Here is a 25034-nt window from a genome sequence, read left to right as displayed (position 1 = left end):
TTTTAGAGCGCCTAGATGGCGACGGTGGCGTTGTTGGCGTTGTTATGACACTTCCTGTTTTAGCTAGTACCCATAAAACTTTGAGTTCCGTTTCCCCTTAGCAGCATTGCGAGATGGTACGTTGATGTTAATTTTTAATCCATATTAATAATACTTTATACTACTCGTTATTTAAAAATAAACTAATTGAGAGCTTCTTTAGATTCCAATTAAATATTTTCTGTCTATAGGGTATCGATATTTGCCATAAATATGACCGAAAGGTCCGAAGAACGGCCCCAAGGAGCAACGATATATACCTACGTTTACTGGTTAAGGTAAGCCTTTGCTAAGAAAAACGTGTAAATTATCAAAGTAGCAGTCGCGTAACACATATTTTCGATACTTTTAAAGCTCTATAGGGTACTCGAACGCCGTACTGGATCCAAGTTTAACAAAATTATTCTTAAAAGATTGTACATGAGCAAGATTAACAGGCCTCCAATCTCACTTGCTAGGATTGTAAGTATTTTCATACGTAACTGTTGCAAATAAATCCAAATAACACCTTGTGTTAACTAAACCCGAGGATATTCTGCTATAATATAAGTGCATAAAGATTGACATTGTTCTGTTATTTCTAAAAATTGACAAATTAATAAATGTTGCGGATGTGCAGAAAATTTATCAATGTGGCTGATGGTATTCTATTTTTAGATTTTTTTGCATGTACGCTAAATTATATACTTTGATAGTGGGATAATGTCAATTATTTTTGTTAAGTCTAATTAATCTAATATAACACCAGCTAATTTTAAATTTTGTTGAACAGATTAGGTTTATGAAGAAACCTGGTAGAGAAAACAAAACCGCAGTTGTTGTTGGAACTATCACTGATGACAAGCGAATCTATGATGTTCCTAAGTTGAAGGTAAATCTAAGATAAGAATATTTATTTGGTAAATATGTCTCTTAAGTACAAAAATCATTAGGTTTGTGCTCTCCATGTTACTGAAAAAGCGAGAGGTCGTATTTTGAAGGCTGGTGGTGAAATTATGACTTTTGATCAGATGGCTTTGAAATCTCCCAAAGGAAAGGGAACAGTGCTAATGCAAGGTATAAATTAATTTATAATCATGTCTAATAGTATTCTTCCATTTGAGTAATTGTCTAAATTGGTCACTGGAATAATTGATCTAACTCTCAACAGAAACGTTTCGAAGTTTTGAGTTTTTTTAGAGTTGAAAAGGACATTTAGAAAAGAAATTGCTTAGAGCGCGTAGGCACACCAAGAACTCTCTCCGAGAATTATCTTGATCCGTTGATCTGTCAAAATTTACGGTTAGCTTTTGAGCGCTCAATAACGGTAAATTGACATAGCTTTAGAGTATTCGATAGCGGTAAATTGACAGATAGCTTTTGAGCGCTTGATAAGGGTAAATTTGACGCTTCAAAATTGATTAGAGCAGATCCAAACTCACAATTTGAACTTTAAAAGTTGATCGGAGGGATATTGAGAACCCCAGAGCAGTCAAATGGAAAATGCTATAAATGTATAGTTTATTAACGTGTTTTGATATTATTAGGACGCAGAACAGCCCGTGAGGCTTGCAGACATTTTGGACCAGCTCCGGGTGTGCCACATAGCCACACTAAGTAATTATTTTTATCCATAATTTGAAGTTTAAAGATCAGATAAGTAATTTAACTATTGTTTATAGACCGTACGTACGATCTAAGGGACGCAAATTTGAACGGGCTAGAGGTCGCAGGAAGTCCACGGGTTACAAGGCATAAATCAACCTTACCATCAAAGAAAATCCCAACTTTGTAAAGTTAAAAGAAATAATAAAATATCAAGACCGATTAAGCGTGGCAATTTCACTTACATATTCAAATCACTAAATAAAAGTGTGATAACTAGTTTTTTAGGCTAACAGGTGGGCAGTAATATCTAAGAATAAGTTTAAATGAATGGAATTTTATAACAGATTAAGTGTGCAGGTGTTTTTTTTTTTAGAACAAACTTATGGTGTGGGCTAAAGGCCTTAGACACCAAAAAGCTTGCAGGTGTCTTGTACAATGATTTGTAGACTTAAAATAAAAACCTTAATATTTAAGAAAAACGTTTTAACGAGTGGAATTTAAAACAGATTAAGCATGCAGGTGGCCGGGAGTAGTGGCTCGCTCCTGTAATCCCAGGCGTCCGGGAGGCAGAGTTTGTGGATGGTCGTGTGAGGACGACTACCAATTCTCCAACGCGTGGTAGGAATACTTCCGCCACGGGTGTCCCCACCCCTGTCCCCACGTATCCCCCCGTTGGCGTGGCCGTTACACATATCTCGCCCTGTTTAATCAGATGGTGTTTCGCCGGGCTCGCGGTCTTCTCAGACTCAATCAGCCCTTTCTTCCTTGAATAAAAAAAAAAAAGCATGCAGGTGCGTTGTACAATGATTTATTGACTAAAAGGGCAATTAAAAATAAAACTGTGATATTAACTAAATGGATACATTTTTTAGTTAACCAAGGGGGGGCGGTCAAATAGTATTGGCCATTGAACGCGCTGAAGTATGCGATGCATTTTGAGTGGGCGTTGATAAAGGAACGGGAAGCCTTACTAGTGTTTCCGCCCCCCTCCTTCGACCCCCCTGGCAGACTGGGAAAGGAATAAGAGAGAGGGGATGAATCAGTGATGTGTAGGCCAGAGGGAATAAGGAGGAGAAGCGAAACTGAGTCGGAGGAGTCAGAGCCACCGGTGGCTTCGAATGAGAGGGAGCGTTTGTAGTCCCGCTGCGCGCGCGATTACCGGCGAACATGTTTCCGGAAATATAATGGCGTTAAATAACAACCGTATATGTCACGATTTAAATTACCAGTCGGAGGATAATGAGCGTGTCCAGAAAGTGCGCAAAATTCGACAGAAACTCGCGGCTTTGAAACAAAAACTGACCGACGATGAGAGTGTAGCGAACGCGTGCTCCGTCACGGGTCAGGGGTCGAGTCGCGACGCCCGGATGACCCTGGGAGACACCGAGGATCCGGTGGTGGACCGTAAAAAAGATTGGCCTCTTAAAACCGACAAGTCCACCTTCGCCTCCTTCACGAACTGGTGTGCCAAAATCGGCCTGTTGTCCTTGCTCGTGGCTGTCCTTTTGGAGAACAAGGACAGGATCAATTCTCGGTGTGCCATTAGAAACAACTATGTCGTCATGGAAATGACGCGACCCGTCACGAACTGCGACATCTGTAAGGACGCGCGCGAAGTCGTCATCCTGGATAACGTCACCAAGTCCGGTTACGACCGTTACGCGTACGCCGGCCGGCCCGTGCTGGTCAAGAACGCGATTAACGAGTGGCCGGCTTTGCGGACGTTCAGTTTCGACTTTTTCAAAGATTTGTACAACCGAACGAAGGGCGCTTACGAAAGCGTCAGGGATGAATGCCAATTTTTTCCGTTCAAAACGGAGTTCATGTCCTTGGAGGACGTTTTCAACATGCCCTCGAGTCGGGCGCGCCAAATGACCATCGAAGAGGTCACGTGGTACGTCGGATGGTAAGAGAGATAAATATAAACCTATCATTTCGAAAAAATTCGCGTTTATCCCTTAGGCTAGAGTCTCGCGATCAAAATAAAATACCCCAGGTTCCCTGTTACAGATGCCAGGTGCGCGAGCCTGAGTTTTTCATTCGAGAAACGGGGGGTGAGGAGGTGGGGGAAGTTCTATTTTCTTTTCAGGTTGGTCAGGGGTCATCTAACGCTTGATAGCGACAGATTTGCAACGCGCGCGCGAAATCGAACCCCTCTACAGGTAGCGAGGGGCTGAGACAGGGGCGAAAGTTAAGAATAGCGAAAAAGCTACCACATTTACGGTAAGGGGTCTTAGGTGGAATTTCAACGGCGGGTTCCCCTTCTTCGTATAAAAGGTCGCCTTATGACGCGAACGTGACTGGGATTCCTGGGTGCCTATTTTTAGGGCCCACGGTAGAGGCGGTAATGATCGACTGTAGGCTTTCAATCCGAGAACGAGGGAGGTGGATTTGCAAAAACTTCGGAGCAAAGTTTACCGACACCGGATTAATCCCGATGCGCAAAATAAGCCTCGGCAGCTCTTGTACCGATACGTTTATCTCGACAGAGATTACGAAAGAAAAACAGTTGTCTAGACTCGTCCGGGAATTACGACATATACTTGGAAATAAGCCAGAATATTGCGCGATTTTCGCTGTTTCAAAATTTTTAAATAAGTTAGTTTCGATAACTGCAACGCCATCTATCGGCCTTAAAATTACTATTAGGATTTCAATGTTTACCATTGTAGTACTTGTACCATGAAGTGTTTGATGTGAAGCCCCGTTTGTCATAGGCACGAAAAATAAAGTTTTTATTTAGAAGAAAAAAATGGTCCTTGTCATAAGAAAGGGAAGCCTAAGTTGACGTCATAGGTATGCAGTCAAAGTACCATCCTATGATCCTCGACTGCTTTTTCGTCTAACTGCGCATGTGACAGATATTATTGAAACTCGCTTATTGAATTGGTAGTTAAATAAGTGTGATCATAAGTAACGTAATTTTGGTTACTTATTATGTGCCTTATGGGGTAGCTATGGCTATCAATTTGTATTAGTCAAAAATCATCTCACAAGACAAAGTAATTTTTCAAGCAAAAGACAACTGATGTTAGACAGGACATGTTCCTCCCCTAAAACTTAACGCGATTGAAACACACGTGGGTGACGTTTTCTAACCAACCCCCCCCCCCCCCAAAATGATATTTGCCAAACCTTTTAAAAGTTAGCTTTAAACAGTGACGTAGCTATGGGGGGTGGTGGGGGCGGTTCACCCCGGGGCCCACCCATTTAAAAACAAAAAATAAATAAAAACGTACACAAACTAGAGACTAGTAAGTAGCACACCATAATATCCGCCCCGGGTGTCACCCATGCTAGCTACGCCACTGCCTTTAAATTCCTTAAAATTATACTGATATTCGTTACAAATAGTATAGAAATAAATATTTTTAGGATTAATCAAGATGTTTTTCTAGCATTAGCAGATATCAAAGAAGTTCCAAAATCCTTCCAGGGGGTCCAAAAAATTGGGGCCCCACTTATTTGACCTTCCTGAATAAGAAATACTTTCTCCTTAACTGCCCTGACGGGAGAAACTAGACCATAGTAACCATGAAAGTTGAAACCTAACCTCAAAAGGCCTTTCTAAGTTTCTATAAAGTAGCATTGGCCTTCTGGTTTTGATGTTATGCTGCTGCGATGACGTTTTACTACGAAAAGTCCTGGACAAAAGAGTAAACTCGACGAGGCACCCCGTTTTTAAGCATAAACAGAACTGAACTTCTACGTATTTCGTGACGAAAGAGCTACATTAAAACAAGTTCAGCAAGCGTAGCTTATTTTATAAAAAGACCAATTCCCAAAAATTAGGTATAAGCTAGCACTAGAAAACGTGTAGGCGGAGGTGCAGGCTGTACACACAAAGGTACGTCTTAACTCCTACAAGTTCTAGTCCTACAAACTAGTACTAGCCATCGAATCTGAAATATCATAAGATGACGTAGTCCCCATGAAAATGTAAATATGTCCAAAGTGACTAACCGAATTTTCGGTTTTTTAAACGATTAATCGAATGCCAAAAATGAAATTTCAAAAAAAAACCACTAACCGAATTTTCGAATATTCGGTTTATTAAACGATTAATCGAATGCCGAATATGAAATTTCTAAAAAAACCACAAACCGAATTTTCGAATATTCGGTTTTTAAACGAGTAATCGAATGCCACAAATGAAATTTCTAAAAAAAAACACTAACCGAATATTCGGTTTTTTAAACGATTAATCGAATGCCAAATATGAAATTTATAAAAAAAAACCCCTAACCGAATTTTCGAATATTCGGTTTTTTGAACGATTAATCGAATGTCGAATATGAATTTGCTAAAAAAACCACTAACCGAATTTTAAAACGGTTTTCCGAAAAATAATCGGGTAACCGTTTCATAAACGGTTACTTATTATTAAACCAAATAACCGTCATAAAGCGAATAGAAAACGGATATTCGTATTCAAATGTGGTTGAACTTAGCCTCACAGATCTCCACCCCCCCCCCCCCAGCGAGATTTTTTCAGGTTTTTGATATTTTGTTTTATCCACCTTCTCACATTTCGTGGAATTAATCGAATTAATCTTTTGAAGTGTGTTATAGGCCGCTTAACCCAAATAATCGTTTATAATCCGACTTTTCACCGTTTAAACCGAATAATCGTTTAGAATCCAACTATTCGCCGTTTAAACCGAATAATTGTTTAGAATCCAAATATTCGCTGTTTTATCCGAATAATCGTTTAGAATCCGTCTTTTCACAGCTTAATCCGAATAATCGTTAAGAAACCGACTTTTCGCCGCTTAAACCGAATAATCGTTTAGAATCCGTCTTTTCACAGCTTAATCCGAATAATCGTTAAGAAACCGACTTTTCGCCGCTTAAACCGAATAATCGTTTAGAATCCAACTATTCGCCGTTTAAACCGAATAATTGTTTAGAATCCAAATATTCGCTGTTTTAACCGAATAATCGTTTAGAATCCGTCTTTTCACAGCTTAATCCGAATAATCGTTAAGAAACCGACTTTTCGCCGCTTAAACCGAATAATCGTTTAGAATCCGACATTTCGCCGTTTAACCAGAATATTCTTCAATTCGAATAATCGTTTTGAAAAACCTAATTTTATAATAATTTATTTGGGAAAACGAATAATAATCGGATTTTCGAATAACCGATTCGGTTTTCGAGATTGGAATAAAATTAACTGTTCGCATACCCGTAAGAATACGGAATCGTTGCTACGTGTAGTCGTTTCTGATAAATTGAAAACCAGAAAAAAATGAGCCGATCAAGTTTATCACGGATACCTACGTTGCGCGAAAAACACGCGACCCACGATGGCAGAAACCTAATTTATTCTTCTAGACTTCTAATAGGAAAACATTCCCACAACGCGAGCTTACATAACCCCCGACATTCCTGTCTATTTAAGCATCGCCCACACTTTGAAAGAGACAAAGTATTTCAATACTGGCGACGGTTGAAAAAGCGTGCCGTACTATTTAGGCCAAAACGTAACTGCAAATTATTCGGAGCCGACAAATTAAATCCCACTAATTGAGCTAAAAAATAATAATCAGCCGTTGTAGAGATGTCATTAAATCCGCGAGCTGTAATTAGCATATTCGTAAGTGAAGTGAAAAAAGTCCTCCTCGAAGGAAGTGGGCTAATATTAGAGGACATCCTTCGACTCTGCCAGAAAAATAAACGTAACTAAGTCGGTAGAAAATCCATGGCCATAAGTCATACGGCGAATGTTCTTACGTAGAATATATTTCCACGACTCTAGCCGGGGATGGTTGACAGTTCTATTAAAAACGAAGGATGTGGTAAAGTTTGTCGCGGATTGTTTTAGATAGAATTACCAATCGAAATTGGGACTCGATTATAGGATGGGTTCGGAACTGGGCGAAATTCTGGGTCGGGTCTGGTCTCGAAGGACAGAAAGTTTTCCCCGGAGAAAGATGCATCAAGAGCGTAAAACGACGAAATGTGTTGGGTGTTTCCCCCCGCGGCTCTGTCGAGGTTCTGTCGGTCGGCACATGTGCAAATTTTGTCTAAGGTTACAGGAAGTTTGTGGCGTACTGCACACGACGGGTCTTTCGGCATTACGACACATACCATTTCGCTCTCACCCAACCTCATTTTTTACTCGTCAAGGATGGGATTGGGGAACAGAGGGGAGGGTACGCTAACCCCTCTTTGATAAAAAAAAAACCCCCTCGAAGCAACAATGACACAGCTTGTTTGGCATCCTTTTGCGGGGACTCCGAAAAAACGAATGACGCGAAAATACGTCCTCCCTCGCGCAAAAGTTTTGAGTAAAATTAAAGCCGTGAAATTTGAATTCGCGCGGGGTGAATAGACATTTTTCGATGTCAAGTGCGCTCCGGAAATCCCTCCATTTTCTCCGCTATTATTGCGTTTTTCCACATATCCCCTTCGTTTCGAATGCCGAAACATTCCATTGATAAAGCAGACTCGAATTAGGGCTGAAAAGACTTTTAAATACTCGTCCTGGAACTGAAAACGGAAACAGGATGCGAAGCGACTTATTTCGCGTCATTCGACAAAATCGCGAACGACATCCTCCGCGTCCAACCCGCCCGCGTATCTCTCTTAATCAAGTCTTCTTTTATCCAGGGTTGCCAGATTCCAAGCGCTGGATTATCGTTCCGAGTTTCGATTTGGATATTTAAAGATAAGAAAAGAAGTTTGATAAACCTATTATGACGTATAATTTCGCTCAATTTTATGTACGAAAAAAACCGTGAGAAAATATTTTGTGAATATTTCCGATTCGTGGCGACAATTATCACGTCCCCAACAAAACGCAAGTTGGAGTATGGAATTTGGGAGATAACCTTTGCTAAAGATTCAATAATTAAAGATATATAAAGAAAACTGTTTTTACACAGATCGTACTTTGGATCGTATTTTAGCCGTACGATCCAGCCTTCGAATCGTATATCGAACCGCGGTTTCAATTATCGTACAAATACGATCGGATCGTACATCTGGCAACTCTGAAATTTTTATCTCACCGAAGAAAAACCCAGCAAACTTCACGCTCTCATAAACCGCGTTATTCTTCTTGTGACGAAATTTCTTCATTATCGCTTATATTTCTAAAGATATAACAGGCATTTCCTGCTAGCTGTTGAACTGATTTAATGGCCAGATTATTTAAATAAAAGGGAATATCTAAAGTGACCCAGTAGTGTCTTTTAGCGCTTTATTTTTTCAAAGACGATCCCAGCCAACCGTATTGAAATGCCATAAATTATGCGTTTTTAAAACAAAAGAAGCCGAGTCGGCGTCGTTATTATTTCGGGGCGGGGGTGGTCCTATCGAAATAGGTGCGTGTCGAGAAGGGACGCGCTGGCTTAGATTTGGTCCGGACCAAAACCCGTGGCACTGACCTTGCCTTCTCTGGCCAGCGATGCAGAATTCCACTTTCCAACGTTAGAGGTTTATTATACGTAACGTACGCTGTGTTTACGCGACTTAAAATTCCCCCAGCTAGCTTCATAGTTCTTACTCGCCCCGGCCACCCCGCCCAATTCAACCCCGTTATTAAGGCCCACCTACGGAGAACGGATATTTACAATAAACGCGCACTTTACCGTCTCCGTACTATCGAATTAAGCGTCCGCTGACAAACCGAGTTTGGAGATAGGACGCATCTGCTAGAATAGAGGGGTTAAGCAAAGCGCGCTAGACGTTTTAACGATAACGTCGGGAGTAACTCGACGTTTGAGATCAAACATTCTTTATACTCGGTTAAGGGCGCTTTCAGTTCGCCGGTTAAAGGCTGGTTTTCACTAGGGCAAAAACGCCACAACGGTGACAGTCGACGCAAAAATATTGCGTTAGGCCTAACTGAAATTTTTCGCGTCGACGTTCACCGTCGTGGCGTTTTTGCCCTAATGAATACCAGCCTTAACGCGATGAAGTACGTTTTCAATCGAATTTAAACAAATTGCACACCTTTCACTAACTCAGGGTACACGAATAATTAAAACGTCGTTTGAACAATACTAAAACAGGCATTATGTATGGGTATGAGTATTGTCTAAATACAATTATTCGTTTCTTCGTGTGCCCGGGTGTACCGCAAATTTATCTCTTGGTATACTCGTACTTATTTCTACAAATTCGTCTTAATTGTACAAGGCCTAGACGTATTTTAATTCAAACAAGTATTCACGCTTTTTTAACTAGTACGCTGCTGGTTAAATAATAAGGTGTCACAAATTTCACACCTTTCGCTAACTCACGGTACACGAAGAATTAAAAACGTCGTTTGAACAATACTAAAACAGGCGTTACCTATGGGTATGAGTATAGTCGAAATAACATTATTCGTTTCTTCGTGTGACCGGGTGTACCGCAAATTTATCTCTTTGTTTACTCGTATTTATTTATTTATTTATTTATTTATTTATCCAAATTCGTCTTAATTGTACAAGGCAGCAAGGCCTAGTCGTATTTCAATTCAAACAAGTATTTACGCTTTTTAACAAGTACGCTGCTAGTTAAATAATAAGTGGTCACAACTTTGTCTCGATTTGTTGAGTTGGTAAATTATAATTATCAGTACTTTAATTTAAACACTATAAATATATTGCGACGTGTCACGTAAACTCGGCAGAAAATATGGATTCGTCTTGAAGTTGTTAAATATACGTTGTTGCTCAAACTCGTAGAGTGCTCTGCTTAACCTCTCTAATGTCCTCCCATCCCGCGTCCCGCCAACCATCAAATTCATTAAAAGAATGTTTTCCCCGATGTCGTCTGTCTCTCGCATTTCGCTTCGCTAATTATCTCTAATTAGGATCTGTTAAGAAGACCGTTCGACTTTAATTATTTAATTTCGGATAGTATATTCGTATTTATTACGACCGACGTAAAAACCTTGGTTAAAATAATTCGGTCATTACGAGAAATTAGTATCAGTTGCGTCATTGGCGGTACAAAGCCTCGGGCATTGAATTTCCAAGTCTATTTTACGAATTAAACCTAATTAAACTCTAATTTCTTCGAGATCCTACGCGTTAATTTCACCCTTAAAAATTGCTTGGAACCATGGTGATTTACAATCAAAATGAAACTTAAATTTAAAAGGCATAGCATTAAATTTTCAAGCCTGTTTCTACGCGTTAATTTAACCTTTGAAATTGCTTGGAACCAGCGCGATTTACATTCAAAATGATAATTAAATTTTCCAAGTCCATTTTCTGAATTAAATCGCCTTTAATTTTGATTCTTTGTGTTTCTATGCCTTAAAGAGATGGTGTCAGCTGGGACACATTTCGAATTTTGTGATTTATAGTACATCATAAGATAGTTTTGTATGCCCACCATTCTAAAATATTTATGTTATGGCACTTAACACAAGTATTTAGTTATGAAAATTAACTTTAAAATATTTATTAATCATAAATAAGTCTAAGTTCGTACCGTTCTAGTTTTTAATTTTTTTTATAAATATTAAACATTAATTACCGTGGTATAATATAAAAATTAAAGTGTAGAAACGCTCATAAGGTATAAACCATTTTATTACCTCTCCGAGGGGACAAAGTCCCCTAGGAGGGGTTATACAACGACCGTGTCTGTCTGTGGGTGTGTCTGTCTGTCAGGACTGCGAACGCGTTCGCATTTTCGGTGCAAAGTGTAATCACTGCGTACGCAGTTTCTCAAAGGGTTGGCAAAACCACCGTGTGACGGTGAGCGTTAACGGTTGCATTTGCGGTTTGGTTTGGATGGTGTTTTTTCGCTCACCGTCGTGACGGTTTGGTGTATTACGGTTTTTGTAATGTTTATGCGTAGGTTGTGAGTGTTGAATTTGTTGTGTTTGTGTTCTGATGGATGTGCATGTTGAGTCTGTTGTGTTTATATGGGCGTTTTCTCTCCAACTTCTTCTTAATGACTTTGGGACGGACCGAGTTCTGAGTGTAATGCTACCTCTCAACGTCCAATGGCAGGGTTTCCACCAGTTGTACACGGTATTCGTCTTAGTATCAATTTGCGATCGCATCGGGCGGGATTTGAACCCGAGACCTCCTGATTGACAGGCGGACGTTCTACCACAGAACCACCGACACTTGTTACGCCTTATTGAAAATTAGACCTTCAGCTTTATCGGAAGCGTATTTAATAGAGTACGAAATTTTGGTTTAATTGAAATAGAATTGAAATTGAAATTATTGCATCGAAGAAATTCTAATTTAGCGTTTCTCTATTGATTAAAAACAAATGCGCCACCCAGGTTTCGAACCCAGACCATTCGGCTTGGCAGTCGAGCGCTCTACCACAGAACCACCGATAGCTGCTTAGATTCACTGAAATTAAGACAGGCATCGTAAGCATAATAGGTAATAAAGTCTTTTTTTATTAATGAATTTATGAAGGCCTAATCTGGTATTTTTTAAAGGTTAAATCTTGTTTTAGCGCAGTCAGCCGAGATTAGAGGGTTAAAGGGTAGACCCTGTGGGTGGTCCACTTTCTTAACGACCTATATATAGTTCTGTTAATTCAAAGGAGATAATTTAACGTTAATTGCTTTAAAAGCTGGCGGTTAGTCAAGTGGCTCTCTGTGCTTTGTTGATGGTAAGGTTTTTGCTTCTTGTAAATACATTTGGTGTGGATATTTGGATATCTACGATTTCTAACGCAGTCAATGATTTCTTGGGTGTGCGAGTCATTATATGATATTGGAAATTGGACGGCATTGGTCTTTTTCATGTGGTATGCGTCACAACGTCAACAGGAAGTGAACGAGTCGTCCACTACCAGATATCTACGGTATCTTCATCAAGGGCGAGTGTTGAAATGAAATGAGCGTTAAAGATGCGGCAAGTATTTCGTAAGCGAGTAATTCCAAAAAGCCTCTGTAGATATTTCATTAAAATTTGCTTCGTATTATATTTAACTGATAAACTTGTTCTGTAAAAGGGTTTAATTCAATTGTGCATTGTTATAGTACGTCTAACTTACTGTTGTAACTACTTAACTTATGATATTCTGAATAAATTAAAATTGGTCGTTTCGTCTCAATTATTTTAATTATAATTAAAATTTTATACCGGGCGGGATAGAAATGGGTTAATATTTTTAACAAATAACTCTAAATTGCGGAGATATATCTTTAAGGGTTATCTCGAGAAATTAATACCACTAGGGACAATTCTTCCGAGGAGAGGTATATTTTGGCTTGCCAACTTGTTTTATTAATTGTAGACGTTTCTAGCCGAGGCTCTTTATCAATCCATTATTTTACCTTTTTAAGACTACTAAAATGGATTGATAAAGGACCTCGGCTCGAAACGTCTCCAATTAATAAAATTATTTTTACCATGACATCTTTGTTTTGGAAATAAGGTATTGATTTCTGCCAGTTTCTGCTTATTGATAGTTAAATTTCTTATACGTAAAACAATTATATGATTTTATTAAAGGTAGAATTCCGATTTCGGTGTCGTATTCAGTGGATAAAATAAGGATTTTTTAGAACGGCCGAAATACAAACTGTACCCCCAAAACATATTTTAAAGAGCTATAAAAGCGCCGAATTCAGAATTTGTAGCAGACGAATATTTTAACAAAATTATGAGAGAAAAAACGGCTGTAAATAAGTAACTTAGTTCAGCAAAATTGGCGACGTTTGTCGATATGTACCGGAAATACCCGTCGACCGTGACATCTACCATGAGGTAATCAGCTATTTTACATTTTTCATACTTTTTCGCGATAAATTCACGATAAATAGCACTGCCCAAATTCGATTTTAGAACTCCAAATCAGAGTTTTAGAAATTCCCAAAACTGCCAGAATTGCACATTATTTTAGGCCCTGGTCGTATTAATGTTCGTCATATGTGTTAAAATGATTTTTAAAAATCCCAAAGTTGGGCTTAATATATTAGACTTGATAAATTTTATTCTTCTATTTTCTGTCTGATTTCCCTCGGCTCGCTCTAGTAGCAACCAATATAAACATCTACCCGCAATTCGGTTTAATTAAATAAATATATAAATATTTTTTACCTCTTCGACCGTGTTCAATAAATATGACGTCATTTTTCTCTGATTCTTTGGTGGGGAATAGTTTGAGTCGGAGTAAAAACGTTTTTCCGAAATGGGATTTAGTTTAAAAGGCTCACATTAGCATATAAGTATGATACATATCGGTATCGGTAATGACTGTATGTAGGGGTCGGGGATATCAATTCTGTTCACTCTCTTCGGACGAGGTGAAACAAAATACTGCCGGGCTAGTGATAAATAAGAAACAAATTAAAAAAAATTAACTGCGTATCGAGTGTTATAAGCTTAGAGCTTAAGAAATATAACGCCATCTGCCTTAATATCTGTCAACTAAATATGTGAAGAAATAGCAGACGGTTGAAACTTTCAGCTGTTATGCAGAGATAATTTTGAACGAGCGGACATCTTTCATATATTTAATTTATAAAAGTCGGTCGATAGGCGGCGATACTTGTGACCAAAATTTAAACTACGCGTGAAGCCTATAGTAATAAATTTTATAATCCCATTATATTATTCATCATTACTTGGTTAAACTAAACTATATTTTTATTTTTATGATTTTGAATTTTTGTAAAGTTTTGGCTTCTCCGTGAAAATCCTAACAATATCTTCATCAGACAATAATATCCGGAAGTTTTAAAGACAAGTAAAACCTCGCAGAGAATTGGTAGTCTATAGTAATATTGTGTGGAGAAATAGACTTTAAGTAGTATTAGGACGTGTTATATTTACAGTGTTATGTAACTTATGGTCATATGCTTCTCGGTAAAAATATGATTATTGTAGATAATAATAATAATAATCAGCTAGGCTAATACCCAAGGCACCACCTTAGGCCTAAGTCATCAAGCGACTTTTGAAGCCATTAATTCAGGTGGCCGGGTTACAATGAGTTGGAGGGTGGTGGCAAGCCCTTCATGCCACGCGAGCCAACAGCTCCCTACACTAACTATTACCGATAACCTCAACAAGTGACAGCGTATTCAGGGTGGGCTGATTTAAATCAAGTGATGTTTAAAAAAATACTGGATTTAAAGGAAGCATAAATAATAACAAAATTAGGTTTTTAAAAAGTTAAAATACATAGAAAATCTGAGCTAACTAAAATATTAAATAGTAATTAAATTTAATTAAGTTTTCATATAACTCCGTTAACTATACAGGAATAGTCATTAATTGTATAAAAATCTAGAAATTCAATAAAATACTCATATTTAAATAAAAAATTATTCGATTTAAATAAAAAATTATTCGATTTAAATAAAAAATTATTCGATTTAAATAAAAATTATTCGATTTAAATAAAAAATAATTCGATTTAAATAAAAAATAATTCGATTTCTATATAAAAATTATTCGATTTAAATAAAAAAAATAATTCGATTTCTATATAAAAATTATTCGATTTAAATAAAAAATCGATTTAAATAAAAAAATCGATTTAATTTTTAAAAAATCCGATTTAATTAAAGTAAAACCGATTTAAATAAGAAAATCCTGAGGGCAGTAGTAGAAATTTTCAATTGGCTGAATAGATCTTGTCGTACTACAGGCATTATGTTACTTATGGGCTTATGATTCTTAATTAAAAAAATGACGGTAGCAGGTGTATGGGGGACATCTGGGGACCAATGTATGGTAATGAATGGAGGGGGTTGTCGCCACGATTGTAAAATATATGCTTTAAAAATGTGAGGTAATAATATCCGACTACCTGTTGCGTTTCTCTTTCGCAGGAGTAACTGTAATCCGGACATCGCGTCGGTGTTGAGGAAGCACTATTCGAGACCCCACTTCCTGCCGGATGAATCCGAGTCCAGCGCCATCGACTGGATTTTCATGGGATACTCGGGACAGGGTGCCAGCATGCACGTCAGTTACTGCTCTCACTCTCACTCCTACCTCGACTGAGATCATTAATATAAATCTCTCATTAATAGTTGGACTACGTACAAAGGCCATCTTGGCAAGCTCAAATATCAGGACGCAAAAGATGGCAATTAGTTCCTCCTCCCGAATGCGAAAATGTTTGCCAATCCTTCGAAGTTGACGTCAATAAAGGAGACATAAGTACGTCTTTTTCGATTATTAACCGGCTTTAAAAAACGCGTCTTATTTTTAACACCTACTGTCAGTGTTATCTGCAAGCGTTATGGCAGTCAGCGCCCTAGCGCCATCTAAAAGTTTAAAGTGGAAGTAAATATGCGCAATATTAAATATGTTAAATATTTAATCAATAATAAATTTAAGTTTATCTAGAAATGAATAATTTAGCTAGTTATTTTTTAAATAGAATGTCTTTACAATTAAAGAATATTGTATTTCTGTCGCCCAATAAGGGTTCCTATATTTCCCGCTCCCTCCTATGGCGCTGCTTAGTGGTTTGTTGCTAATATAATCCCTACAATTAGCCTTTTCAGTTTTCATAGAGCCACGTAGCGGCCAACTTAAGCAGTTATTAAACCCCTGTATTTTTATCTGCTTACAGTGCTTAGCAGATTAAAATCCAACAGCTTATGAACTTCTTACGTCGGGGTCTTCAGTAAGAACGCGTTGAAGGTTATATGACCCCTTTAAAAGGTTGCTGGTCGTTAATAGGTGGTTTCTTTACGCTTGTTCCGGGATTTCGGAGTAGGGTAAGAAGAGCAAGGCTATGACGTCATTTTACCCCGATTCTGTGGTGTCGAATAGTTGGAGTCGAAGTAAAAACGGTTTTCCAAAATGGCTGCCGGTGGCCTTTTCAGCAGATGGGTCATTCCATGTCAATTCGACTAGCGGAAAATTTGCCTAATTTACAATTTTAAAAATATTTTTTCTACGAGTATACTAGCTTAAGAAAACTAGTTTCCCAAAGTTTTAGACTTGTAATTCAATTATTTGAAAAGTTATAATTTTTTTTTAATTTTGGGTTATTTTCGATTTTAAAACTTTAAAATGAGTTTTTCTCGAATATTTTGGTATCTAATAGACATATACCAAAGACAATAAGCAAATTAAGTATAAATTTAGTGCTGAATCCGTATATGGGAGTCAAATTTCGCTAAAAAAATTACGAAACGAAATAATTGACTACTTGAGGGGTCCAATAGACTACCAGATTTCGACTTGTACTCCACCTTCAAAATTTTTGAAAATTTTATATTTTTGGCCCAACAGGCTAATTACTTTAAATTATAAATGGCATCAATGAGAAATTATTTTAAAGCAGAAAAAATAATTATTATAATGTTAAAAAAACACGAAATGAAATACTTTACTATTTGGGGGGTTCAATAGACTCCCAAATTTCGACTTGTACTCCACCGCAAATTTTTTTCAAAATTTTATATTTTGGGCCCAACAGGCTAGTTACTTTAAATTATAAATGGCATTAATGAGAAATAATTTTAAAGCAGAAAAAATAATTATTATAATGTTAAAAAAAAACATGAAATGAAATACTTTACTATTGGGGGGAGGGGGGGGGGGGTTTCAATAGACTCTCAAATTTCGACTTGTACTCCACCTCAAATATTTTTCAAAATTTTATATTTTTGGCCCAACAGGCTAGTTACTTTAAATTATAAATGGCATCAATGAGAAACTATTTTAAACCAGAATGTTTATTTTATTATTCCAATAGAGAATCAAATGTTTAAAAGGAAAGTAGGAAACAAAATTATTTAAACTTTCTTTTGGATATTGTACTTTACTAGAACCCTTTCCACGAGATTCAGGCCCATCTCTACCATTGGGCTAGGAAGGGCTAAGCCCTAGGGCACCGCACTCTGAAGGGGCGCCGTCCGGCCCTTTATATTTTTTATAATTTAATTGTAAAGTATTCAATAAAGACGTGGTGATATGAAAAAGAGTGCCTGATATTATTAGCCCAGGGGCACCTGAAAGGTAAAGATGGCCCTGACGATATTTATAGACTTTCTTAGGAACTTGTATTGAAGCCCATTTGAAGTTTATGGACATTGCACTTCACAAAGAACATTGCATTCAGGAATCTAACACAAGTCTTCTCTTCTTGGCCGGTGGTATGATGTTACTAAACCAGGAGGGTGCACACATTTTACGAAAGTTTCGTCTTTTTCATCTGATATTTCAACCAAAACACCGAAGTATATCTTTCCATCGTAAACGCAGGCAACAAATTTCGCTGGTGTTAATTCTGTGAGTGCGGATGTTTCCATTTCTTTTTTACTTCCCACGGACACTTTGAAATTTTCTTTATCTCCGGAAAGCCTCGAAATATTTAGTAAAAAATAGTATTTAATTTTGTGTTTTTTTTAACATTATAATAATTATTTTTTCTGCTTTAAAATTATTTCTCATTAATGCCATTTATAATTTAAAGTAACTAGCCTGTTGGGCCCAAAATATAAAATTTTGAAAAAAATTTGAGGTGGAGTACAAGTCGAAATTTGGGAGTCTATTGAACCCCCCAAATAGTAAAGTATTTAATTTCGTGTTTTTTTTTTAACATTATAATAATTTGTTTTTCTGCTTAAAAATAATTTCTCATTGATGCCATTTATAATTTAAAGTAACTAGCTTGTTGGGCCAAAAATATAAAATTTTCAAAAATTTTGAAGGTGGAGTACAAGTCGAAATCTGGGAGTCTATTGGACCCCTCAAGTAGTCAAATATTTCGTTTCGTAATTTTTTTAGCGAAATTTGACTCCCATATACGGATTCAGCACAAAATTTATACTTAATTTGCTTATTATCTTTGGTATATGTCTATTAGATACCAAAATATTCGAGAAAAACTCATTTTAAAGTTTTAAAATCGAAAATAACCCAAAATTAAAAAAAAATTATAACTTTTCAAATAATTGAATTACAAGTCTAAAACTTTGGTAAACTAGTTTTCTTAAGCTAGTATATTCGTAGAAAAAATATTATTAAAATTGTAAATTAGGCAAATTTTCCGCTAGTCGAATTGACATGGAATGACCCAGATATATTCTGGTAGAGGTCGGGGATGGTTAACTTTTATTCAATAGATAAAGCTCTCAAAATTATTCGTAAAACGTTTTGATCAAGTAATTTATATTTCTGTATTATCCGATTAATGTTTTGATAAATTTGTAAAATTAAACGGGAAAACGACATTTTTTTCAATAAAAAGCTCAAATTTTACGAATAATAATGTTTTTTAAACCTTTTCCGAAATATTAACCGGAAAATTTCTTTGTTTACATTTTTTCCCGAAAAAATCAATTTAATCATGGATAATGATTAACCGTCCCCGACCTCTATATTCTGGCTAGCAGACGACCAAATCCGATTTACTCCTTTTCAGAATGCGTATAAAGAGTAGCCCTAATACTCCGGAACAAGCGAATAGTTTCTGGGCTGGAGTAATTCTTATCCCCGGAACAGCCGAATAAAACGTTTTAGGGTAAAAAGAGTACCCTTTTAGTCCGAGAACAGGTGAAAACAAACCACCTAATATAGTTCAGACCTTGGACTAATGATAATTATCTCGTTTACGTCATAATAAAACCAAAATAAAATTAATATTATGATATAATAAATATTATTTGTCTAATTTGTTTAGTTCTGGTCGATACGAATCAATGGTACCACGACACTTTCATCTACCCCGGCGAAATTAGCATCACAATTGGCTCCGAGTACGACTAAAAGATGAACAAATTTACACAAAATAAAAGACAGAGAAAATTGCTACAAGATTATATGTTCCTGAATATAAAACATTGAAAATCGTGCCTTTCGTTATCGCAGCTGTTTTCCACTTATTTATTATTAATTTTGTAATATAATATTTTCGCGCTAGAAAAAAACAAAACGCATTAGCCACGGATGAAAGAATACGAACTTTTATATTAAAGTGTAATTAGGGTTTTTGGCCATTTTTTCGTATTAAGGGAAAAAATGGAATTTAATAAAGTGCGAATTAAATTATAGTAAAAAGAATTGAATAAAACTGTTTACAAAAAACTCAAAAATAAACCCAATTTTTATTTCAAACATATTAACAAGCGGTCACTCCACCATCAACGGGTAGAATGGCTCCGTTGATCATTCCGGCTTGGTCACTCAATAGGAACAAGACCGTGTCCACAACGTGATGGACTTCTACGGATGACAAGCGCGCATTAATAAAAGGATAAATTGCAAAACCAAGTCAAATTAGACCGGAAGTTTACCGGCGAATTTGCCAAGTGGTATTCTATCCTTCATTGGTTTGGCTTTGGCCTCATCCTTCCAGACAGTCCTGCCCATGTCCGTGTTAGCCACGGTGGGTGCCACGGCGTTGGCCCTAATCTACGAGATTCTTAAGTCATGTCTGGGACGCGAGAGTGTCAAATTACTCTATAATTCGAGTTAGATTTACTTGATAAGGTCCAAGTTCAAAGGCTGTCACCTTGGTGACCATATTGACGGCTCCTTTGGACGCGCAGTAGACAAGATGCTCGTGGAAGGCGGTTGTGCCGCACTGACTGGATAAATTGACGATAGCCCCGCCTTTGCCTCTCTTCTTCATGCTCTTGCTGACAACCTTAGGACAGACTGTCAGTTTTAGCCATAAAGTACTAATTCCTATAAAAGTAACTTTACCTGAGTGACGTTGATAGCCGCTTTCACGTTAATCGCCATGATTCTGTAAAATTATTGATTTTACCAGGAGTTTATTAAGAATTATGATAGGATAATTCGACTTTCAACGGCGTCTATAGGGAAAGCGAAAATTGGGGTCGATTAAGTTGGCCCCCCAGGAACGCGAAATTCAACTGTAAACGCGTAGATCAATTGCACCATCAAAATCTGGGTAATGGTCAAGACTTGTTACTTATCAATAGCGTCTTCGGTGACGTCGCCAATTCCCTGGATGATGGTGATGCCGGCGTTATTCACCAGTAGGTCAATATCTCCGCATTTCTCAACGGCGGCTTTGGTGTCGTCCCAATCCATTAAGTCCACCGCAACCACTTCCATCCCTGGATGCTAAAAACATGACGGAACTCGCCATTTATTTTTATTTTGAACGTCGTCGAATGTTACCTCTTTCTTCAAATCTTTCAAGGTCTTTTCGTTCTTGTCCAAGGCGAATACTTTAGCCCGACCTTTGAGCAACGCCACCGCGATATCTTTCCCGATACCTCGATTTAAAAATAACCATTACGACAAGGAGCACTTGAAATTGTAAATGATATACCTTGACCCGCTCCGGTGACGAGAGCTCGTTTCCCTTCGAAAGTAATCTCCATCGATACGAGTAACTTAATGTACCTTTCCCGGAGAGCCGCTAGTCTTTAAATGTCTGTTTGCGCTTGTTTATTCGAACGAATAAATCAAGGTTTTTTTGTCGAAAGAGAAACTTCAAACTTGGGAAATACGATACGGGCTAGATCTTAAGCGACTAGATTAGCCAGCCTCCTCGAAGTGAGATGCGTCAAATGAGCTAAAAAATTTGGCTTTTCTAGGGAGGGTTTGTTAGACAGACATTATAGACGAAGGTTTCAATGTCATCCGACAACGCAACTGCTGTTACACGTACTTGCGAAATTTGATACGACACAGTGCCAAAATTGTGTTTTGCACGTTTTTTAACCGAAAGAAAACAGCCTAACTAAATTGGAAATGGACCTTTTTTAATTGGTGTTGTGTGATCGAAACTCCATGGTGTGGCTATGTTGAAACGATATTTAACGTTGTTGCCAATCCTAATCGTTTTTACTTCACCCCTCCCGAGACGGGGAATATTCAAGCGTGATACCCGCTAATCATTTCAACACAGTCATTCTCCATAAATATTGAAACATGCATTCTTGAATGTATAAAATGAAATAATTTTTTTTAATATGTGTTTATTATTACATTCGAGGCGGCAGTAAATCAAGTAAAACTATTTTCAATATCAAAAAGGGTGGTTTAGTGAATAAAACTAAATTAGAATTTGCCATTCGTTTCTTCAAAATATTCTTTTCATTATTACATTTACGCTGTACCTACCCCCGAAATGAAAACGTTCCAACGCGTCTATTTTCGATAATATGAGAACTGGACAGGGTTGGCTGATTGAAATGAAGTGATTTCAAAAAAGATCGTTGATTAAAAATTGGAAAAAATATGTTCTTAAAAAATTAAAATACATAAATAATTTGAGAAAACTAAAATGTTAAATAGTAATTAAATTTAATTAAGATTTCATTTAATTCAAGATTAGATAACTGATAAAATTAAAATACCCGTCAATTATACTATGAAAGAGCCGTAAATTGTATAAAAATCAATAAACTAAAAAAATCCGATTTAAATAAAAAATCGATTGATTTGATTTTTATTAAAAAAAAATAAAAAAAATACCAACCCTGCAGCTGAAAAATCAATTCAAAAACCATATTTTTAAAGGACCATCGTTATTACAATTTAGTTGCGTAAAAACTTTTGAAATGTGTAAGGCTTATTTGGCTTATAATTATTTTTAGAAATTTGTATTTTCCAACCACGGTAACGAGGGTGCGCCATCTATGAATAGTTTCATATACTAGACCAAGTTTTTCCTCCTTTCCGCTGTATTTCTAAAGGCGTCCGCTATGCACCTCTGGCGCTAGAAGTAGGGGCGTTCAGGGAAAACGGGGGTTGCCAATATTTTGGTGGGGATTCCGTGAGTTATTAACTTTTTAATTAGTGAACGGTGAAATATATATCTAAAGTTCACATATTTCATATAATTTTTAAAAAAAGTCTATGTTTAATGACACTGGTCCTTTAAATTTTATATATTCTTAATTTCATGTAATGAGTATTGAATAAAATCAGAAGCTAGGACGACAGGAAGCCGGCATCAACCGTAGATCACTCAAAAGGAGGACAATATTTTGGGCATCTTCATTTTAAAAGAAATATGCTTATCGTCATATAAATGAAAACAGCGTAAGTAACATAATATAGATTTTGAAAAATACATTTGCATCCTACAACAAGCACTATATAAACCGTAACTTGCAGGTCCTGGATCTCAGAAACATTATTTATTGGCAATTTCCTTAGAGAATTTTTTATTGAAGCGTCTATTCACTTTAATTTCAATCAATAAAATCAAATATATCAATTAAAATAAAACATTTTTTTTAAACCACCATCCTGAAAGTGGGTGAAATCAGGGTTGCCGCTGTTTTTCCACATTCAAATTCCCTGACTTTCCCAGGTTTTCCCTGACCATCTTCCGACATTTTCCCCGACTGATTTTGTGCCAAAATGTTGCGTTTTTAACATAGATATAGTAAACGTATATAAAGGTCTAGATAAAATATTTCAAAGGGAGTGAATACGGAGGTGACAGCTAGCAGAAACGCGTAATTTCTGCAGGCTATCCTTATAAGGCGCTATCTATCGGTAAGAAAGCTCGTGCTATCGTCGCGAGAGCCATTGTCTTCTGCTTAAAAATTATACTAAAAGTCACCAACAGATGGTGTCTAAAGACTACGGCCTGCGGAAAGGTCAAGCACTTAGTACTAAAATGCTAAGAGAGCTCGCGCTCTTGGTCACGTGCCTTCCTCGGTGTCTGCTAGGTGTCAATTCCGTATTTTATGTTAGGCTTAGACGCCCCGAAATTTATCTAGACCTTTATATACATTTCTTATATCTATGGTTTTTAACCTGTATTTTTGTAAAGGTTTCCTATTTGCAACTGGAATTGACTAAGAATAATTGAGTGGAAAGTGTCATTCTTATGGTAATTATTTCACTACTGCAATTATAAAAATATAAATTCTCTTCGAAAATGACCTGGGAAATATTAAACAAAGATTTCAAAATTGATGTCCAGTATTTGGCTTAACCTTTGATGGGTGACTTCTCCAATTTTTTCCGAATCGACTATTCCGGCGTTGTTGACCAGAAGGTCGATGGGTCCTAGCCTTTGAATGACCTCTTTAACCCCGTTCCAATCGAATGCATCCGCTCGCGACGTTTCTATTTCAGGATGCTATAAAGCGCAGGTGCACGGTATTAAAATAAGCACGATTGGTCGATATCGAGAGCCAGCACGCGGCCGTTGCATTGCAGGAGCTTCTGCGCGCTCGCTTTACCGATTCCTACATATCCCGAACATTGGATACTAGACAGGTTAATCCACCCTCTGACGAGACTTCATTGCGTACAAGTAGGAGTAAATAGGAGGAGTAGACAAAATAGGAAAAAAAAAAACATGGCTGCGATGGTAATATATTTTCTTCTACGATCAACTATAGTTATTGAGATTCACCAAAAGTTCTTTGAGTCAAGCCTTAGTTTTATGGAATGCAATTTCATGCATTCTTGCTTTGAACTCAAAGTAAAGAAATTAACATACCATAGTGTTGTTAATTTCCGGAAAAATAAAATGTGGAAAATTTTCTGGAAATTTTTCCGCAAATCGGAAAAATGAAAAAATTAAACATTAATTACTTTTTAAGGGTTTTTAATGTTTTTAACTTTTTATTTAATATAAGTAAACATACTACAAAACATAAATAGTGTTACATTGTTAATCAGTTTAAACTGTATTAGACTTATCATGGAATTAAAACAGTTTTTTATTTTTTTCGGAAAAAATCGCTTTGGTCATTTTCCGGAAAATTTTCCAACTTACAACACTAACATACCATCTGACAATTTAATATAAACTAACCCAATTTGTCCATGAGGATTTTTCAACTTTCAAGAACTAGTTCAAAAGAATATCCTTGCAAATGCATTTCAAGGCACATCAAATGTGAAATGGATCACGTACAAAATGCTCCCAAATGGGGCGGCAGTCACTATGAGGAATGAGCTTGATATAGAATCACAGATCGTGTCCTTCCTCGGAAGAGGCATTTCTTTTGAAACAATTACTTCTTTCAGCCTACAAACTACTTACAAGGACCCAATCAAAGTTCACCCTGACAAGAAAAAAGATATTACGGAATTGTGTAGGTTTATGCTAAGTGATGTAGCACCTTTTTTTATCAACTGTTAAATACAGTTAAGGTCCGTGAAATAAGCTCATAGTTAAATTACATCGTAGAAATAAAAATATTTAAAAAGTCTTACTTTACTTAAAATAAACTAAACATTTCATAAGTGAAATACTTCAAAGTAATATTTAAGTTTTTAAGCAGATTTTTTTAAATTATGTTCATTTTTCAAGTTACCTGTTTTTTAAGAAGCGGGTAGTACATTTTTTATCTACCAAAAACATGCTAAAAAACTTACGTGGATAATGCTTTAAGACTTTGGCGACAAAAATCAAGTAACTCTAGAAAAAGTAAAACCACGATAATTTTGGGAATATGTTGCTCTTACCTCACAAGACCCAGCTTTATGCCGGGAGTAGTGGCTCACTCCTGTAATCCCAGGCGTCCGGGAGGCAGAGTTTGTGGAAGGCCGTGTGAGGAC

The 25034-nt window shown here is 36.9% G+C and overlaps 3 protein-coding genes across 3 annotated transcripts; 2 read left to right on the top strand and 1 right to left on the bottom strand.

Moving 5' to 3' along the window:
* The first annotated feature begins 10 nt into the window (after positions 1 to 10).
* Positions 11 to 1849, top strand: RpL18 (ribosomal protein L18). The gene is made up of 7 exons (XM_090156086.1): positions 11 to 116; positions 231 to 317; positions 394 to 501; positions 812 to 910; positions 972 to 1095; positions 1566 to 1635; positions 1701 to 1849. The coding sequence occupies exons 1-7, from the start codon at positions 114 to 116 to the stop codon at positions 1774 to 1776; spliced, it is 567 nt and encodes a 188-aa protein (XP_090012212.1). The 5' UTR covers positions 11 to 113; the 3' UTR covers positions 1777 to 1849.
* An 838-nt stretch (positions 1850 to 2687) lies between these two features.
* LOC149932020 (uncharacterized) lies at positions 2688 to 19576 on the top strand. The gene is made up of 4 exons (XM_090155521.1): positions 2688 to 3532; positions 15389 to 15524; positions 15593 to 15722; positions 19204 to 19576. Exons 1-4 carry the CDS (start codon positions 2745 to 2747, stop codon positions 19287 to 19289), a joined length of 1140 nt encoding a protein of 379 aa, XP_090011647.1. The 5' UTR covers positions 2688 to 2744; the 3' UTR covers positions 19290 to 19576.
* Positions 19577 to 19608: 32 nt separating this feature from the next.
* LOC149932019 (L-xylulose reductase-like) lies at positions 19609 to 21036 on the bottom strand. The gene is made up of 7 exons (XM_090155522.1): positions 20827 to 21036; positions 20673 to 20770; positions 20461 to 20615; positions 20229 to 20271; positions 20005 to 20169; positions 19817 to 19934; positions 19609 to 19745 (listed from the first exon to the last, which is right to left on the bottom strand). The coding sequence occupies exons 1-7, from the start codon at positions 20876 to 20878 to the stop codon at positions 19642 to 19644; spliced, it is 735 nt and encodes a 244-aa protein (XP_090011648.1). The 5' UTR covers positions 20879 to 21036; the 3' UTR covers positions 19609 to 19641.
* Between the last annotated feature and the right edge of the window lie 3998 nt (positions 21037 to 25034).

The sequence above is a fragment of the Leiobunum rupestre genome, chromosome 8 (genome assembly GCF_980474605.1).
Source record: "Leiobunum rupestre chromosome 8, qqLeiRupe1.1.hap1, whole genome shotgun sequence".
NCBI classification, from domain to species: domain Eukaryota; kingdom Metazoa; phylum Arthropoda; class Arachnida; order Opiliones; family Sclerosomatidae; genus Leiobunum; species Leiobunum rupestre.
The sequence above is the reverse complement of the archived record's forward strand: the minus strand, read 5'-3'. Positions and strand labels throughout refer to the sequence as shown.

Bases quoted from the DNA above. Each gene is read 5' to 3' on its own strand.
- RpL18 (XM_090156086.1), top strand. The intron at 502-811 runs GTAAGTATTTTC...TTTGTTGAACAG, and splicing joins CAATCTCACTTGCTAGGATT to ATTAGGTTTATGAAGAAACC. The intron at 1,636-1,700 runs GTAATTATTTTT...TATTGTTTATAG, and splicing joins GTGCCACATAGCCACACTAA to ACCGTACGTACGATCTAAGG.
- LOC149932020 (XM_090155521.1), top strand. From the start codon at position 2,745: ATGAGAGGGAGCGTTTGTAGTCCCGCTGCGCGCGCGATTACCGGCGAA. The intron at 15,525-15,592 runs GTCAGTTACTGC...TCTCATTAATAG, and splicing joins GACAGGGTGCCAGCATGCAC to TTGGACTACGTACAAAGGCC. The intron at 15,723-19,203 runs GTACGTCTTTTT...TAATTTGTTTAG, and splicing joins CGTCAATAAAGGAGACATAA to TTCTGGTCGATACGAATCAA.
- LOC149932019 (XM_090155522.1), bottom strand. From the start codon at position 20,878: ATGGAGATTACTTTCGAAGGGAAACGAGCTCTCGTCACCGGAGCGGGT. The intron at 20,616-20,672 runs GTAACATTCGAC...TCATGTTTTTAG, and splicing joins TGAAAGATTTGAAGAAAGAG to CATCCAGGGATGGAAGTGGT. The intron at 19,746-19,816 runs GTAAACTTCCGG...TGTCATCCGTAG, and splicing joins ACCACTTGGCAAATTCGCCG to AAGTCCATCACGTTGTGGAC.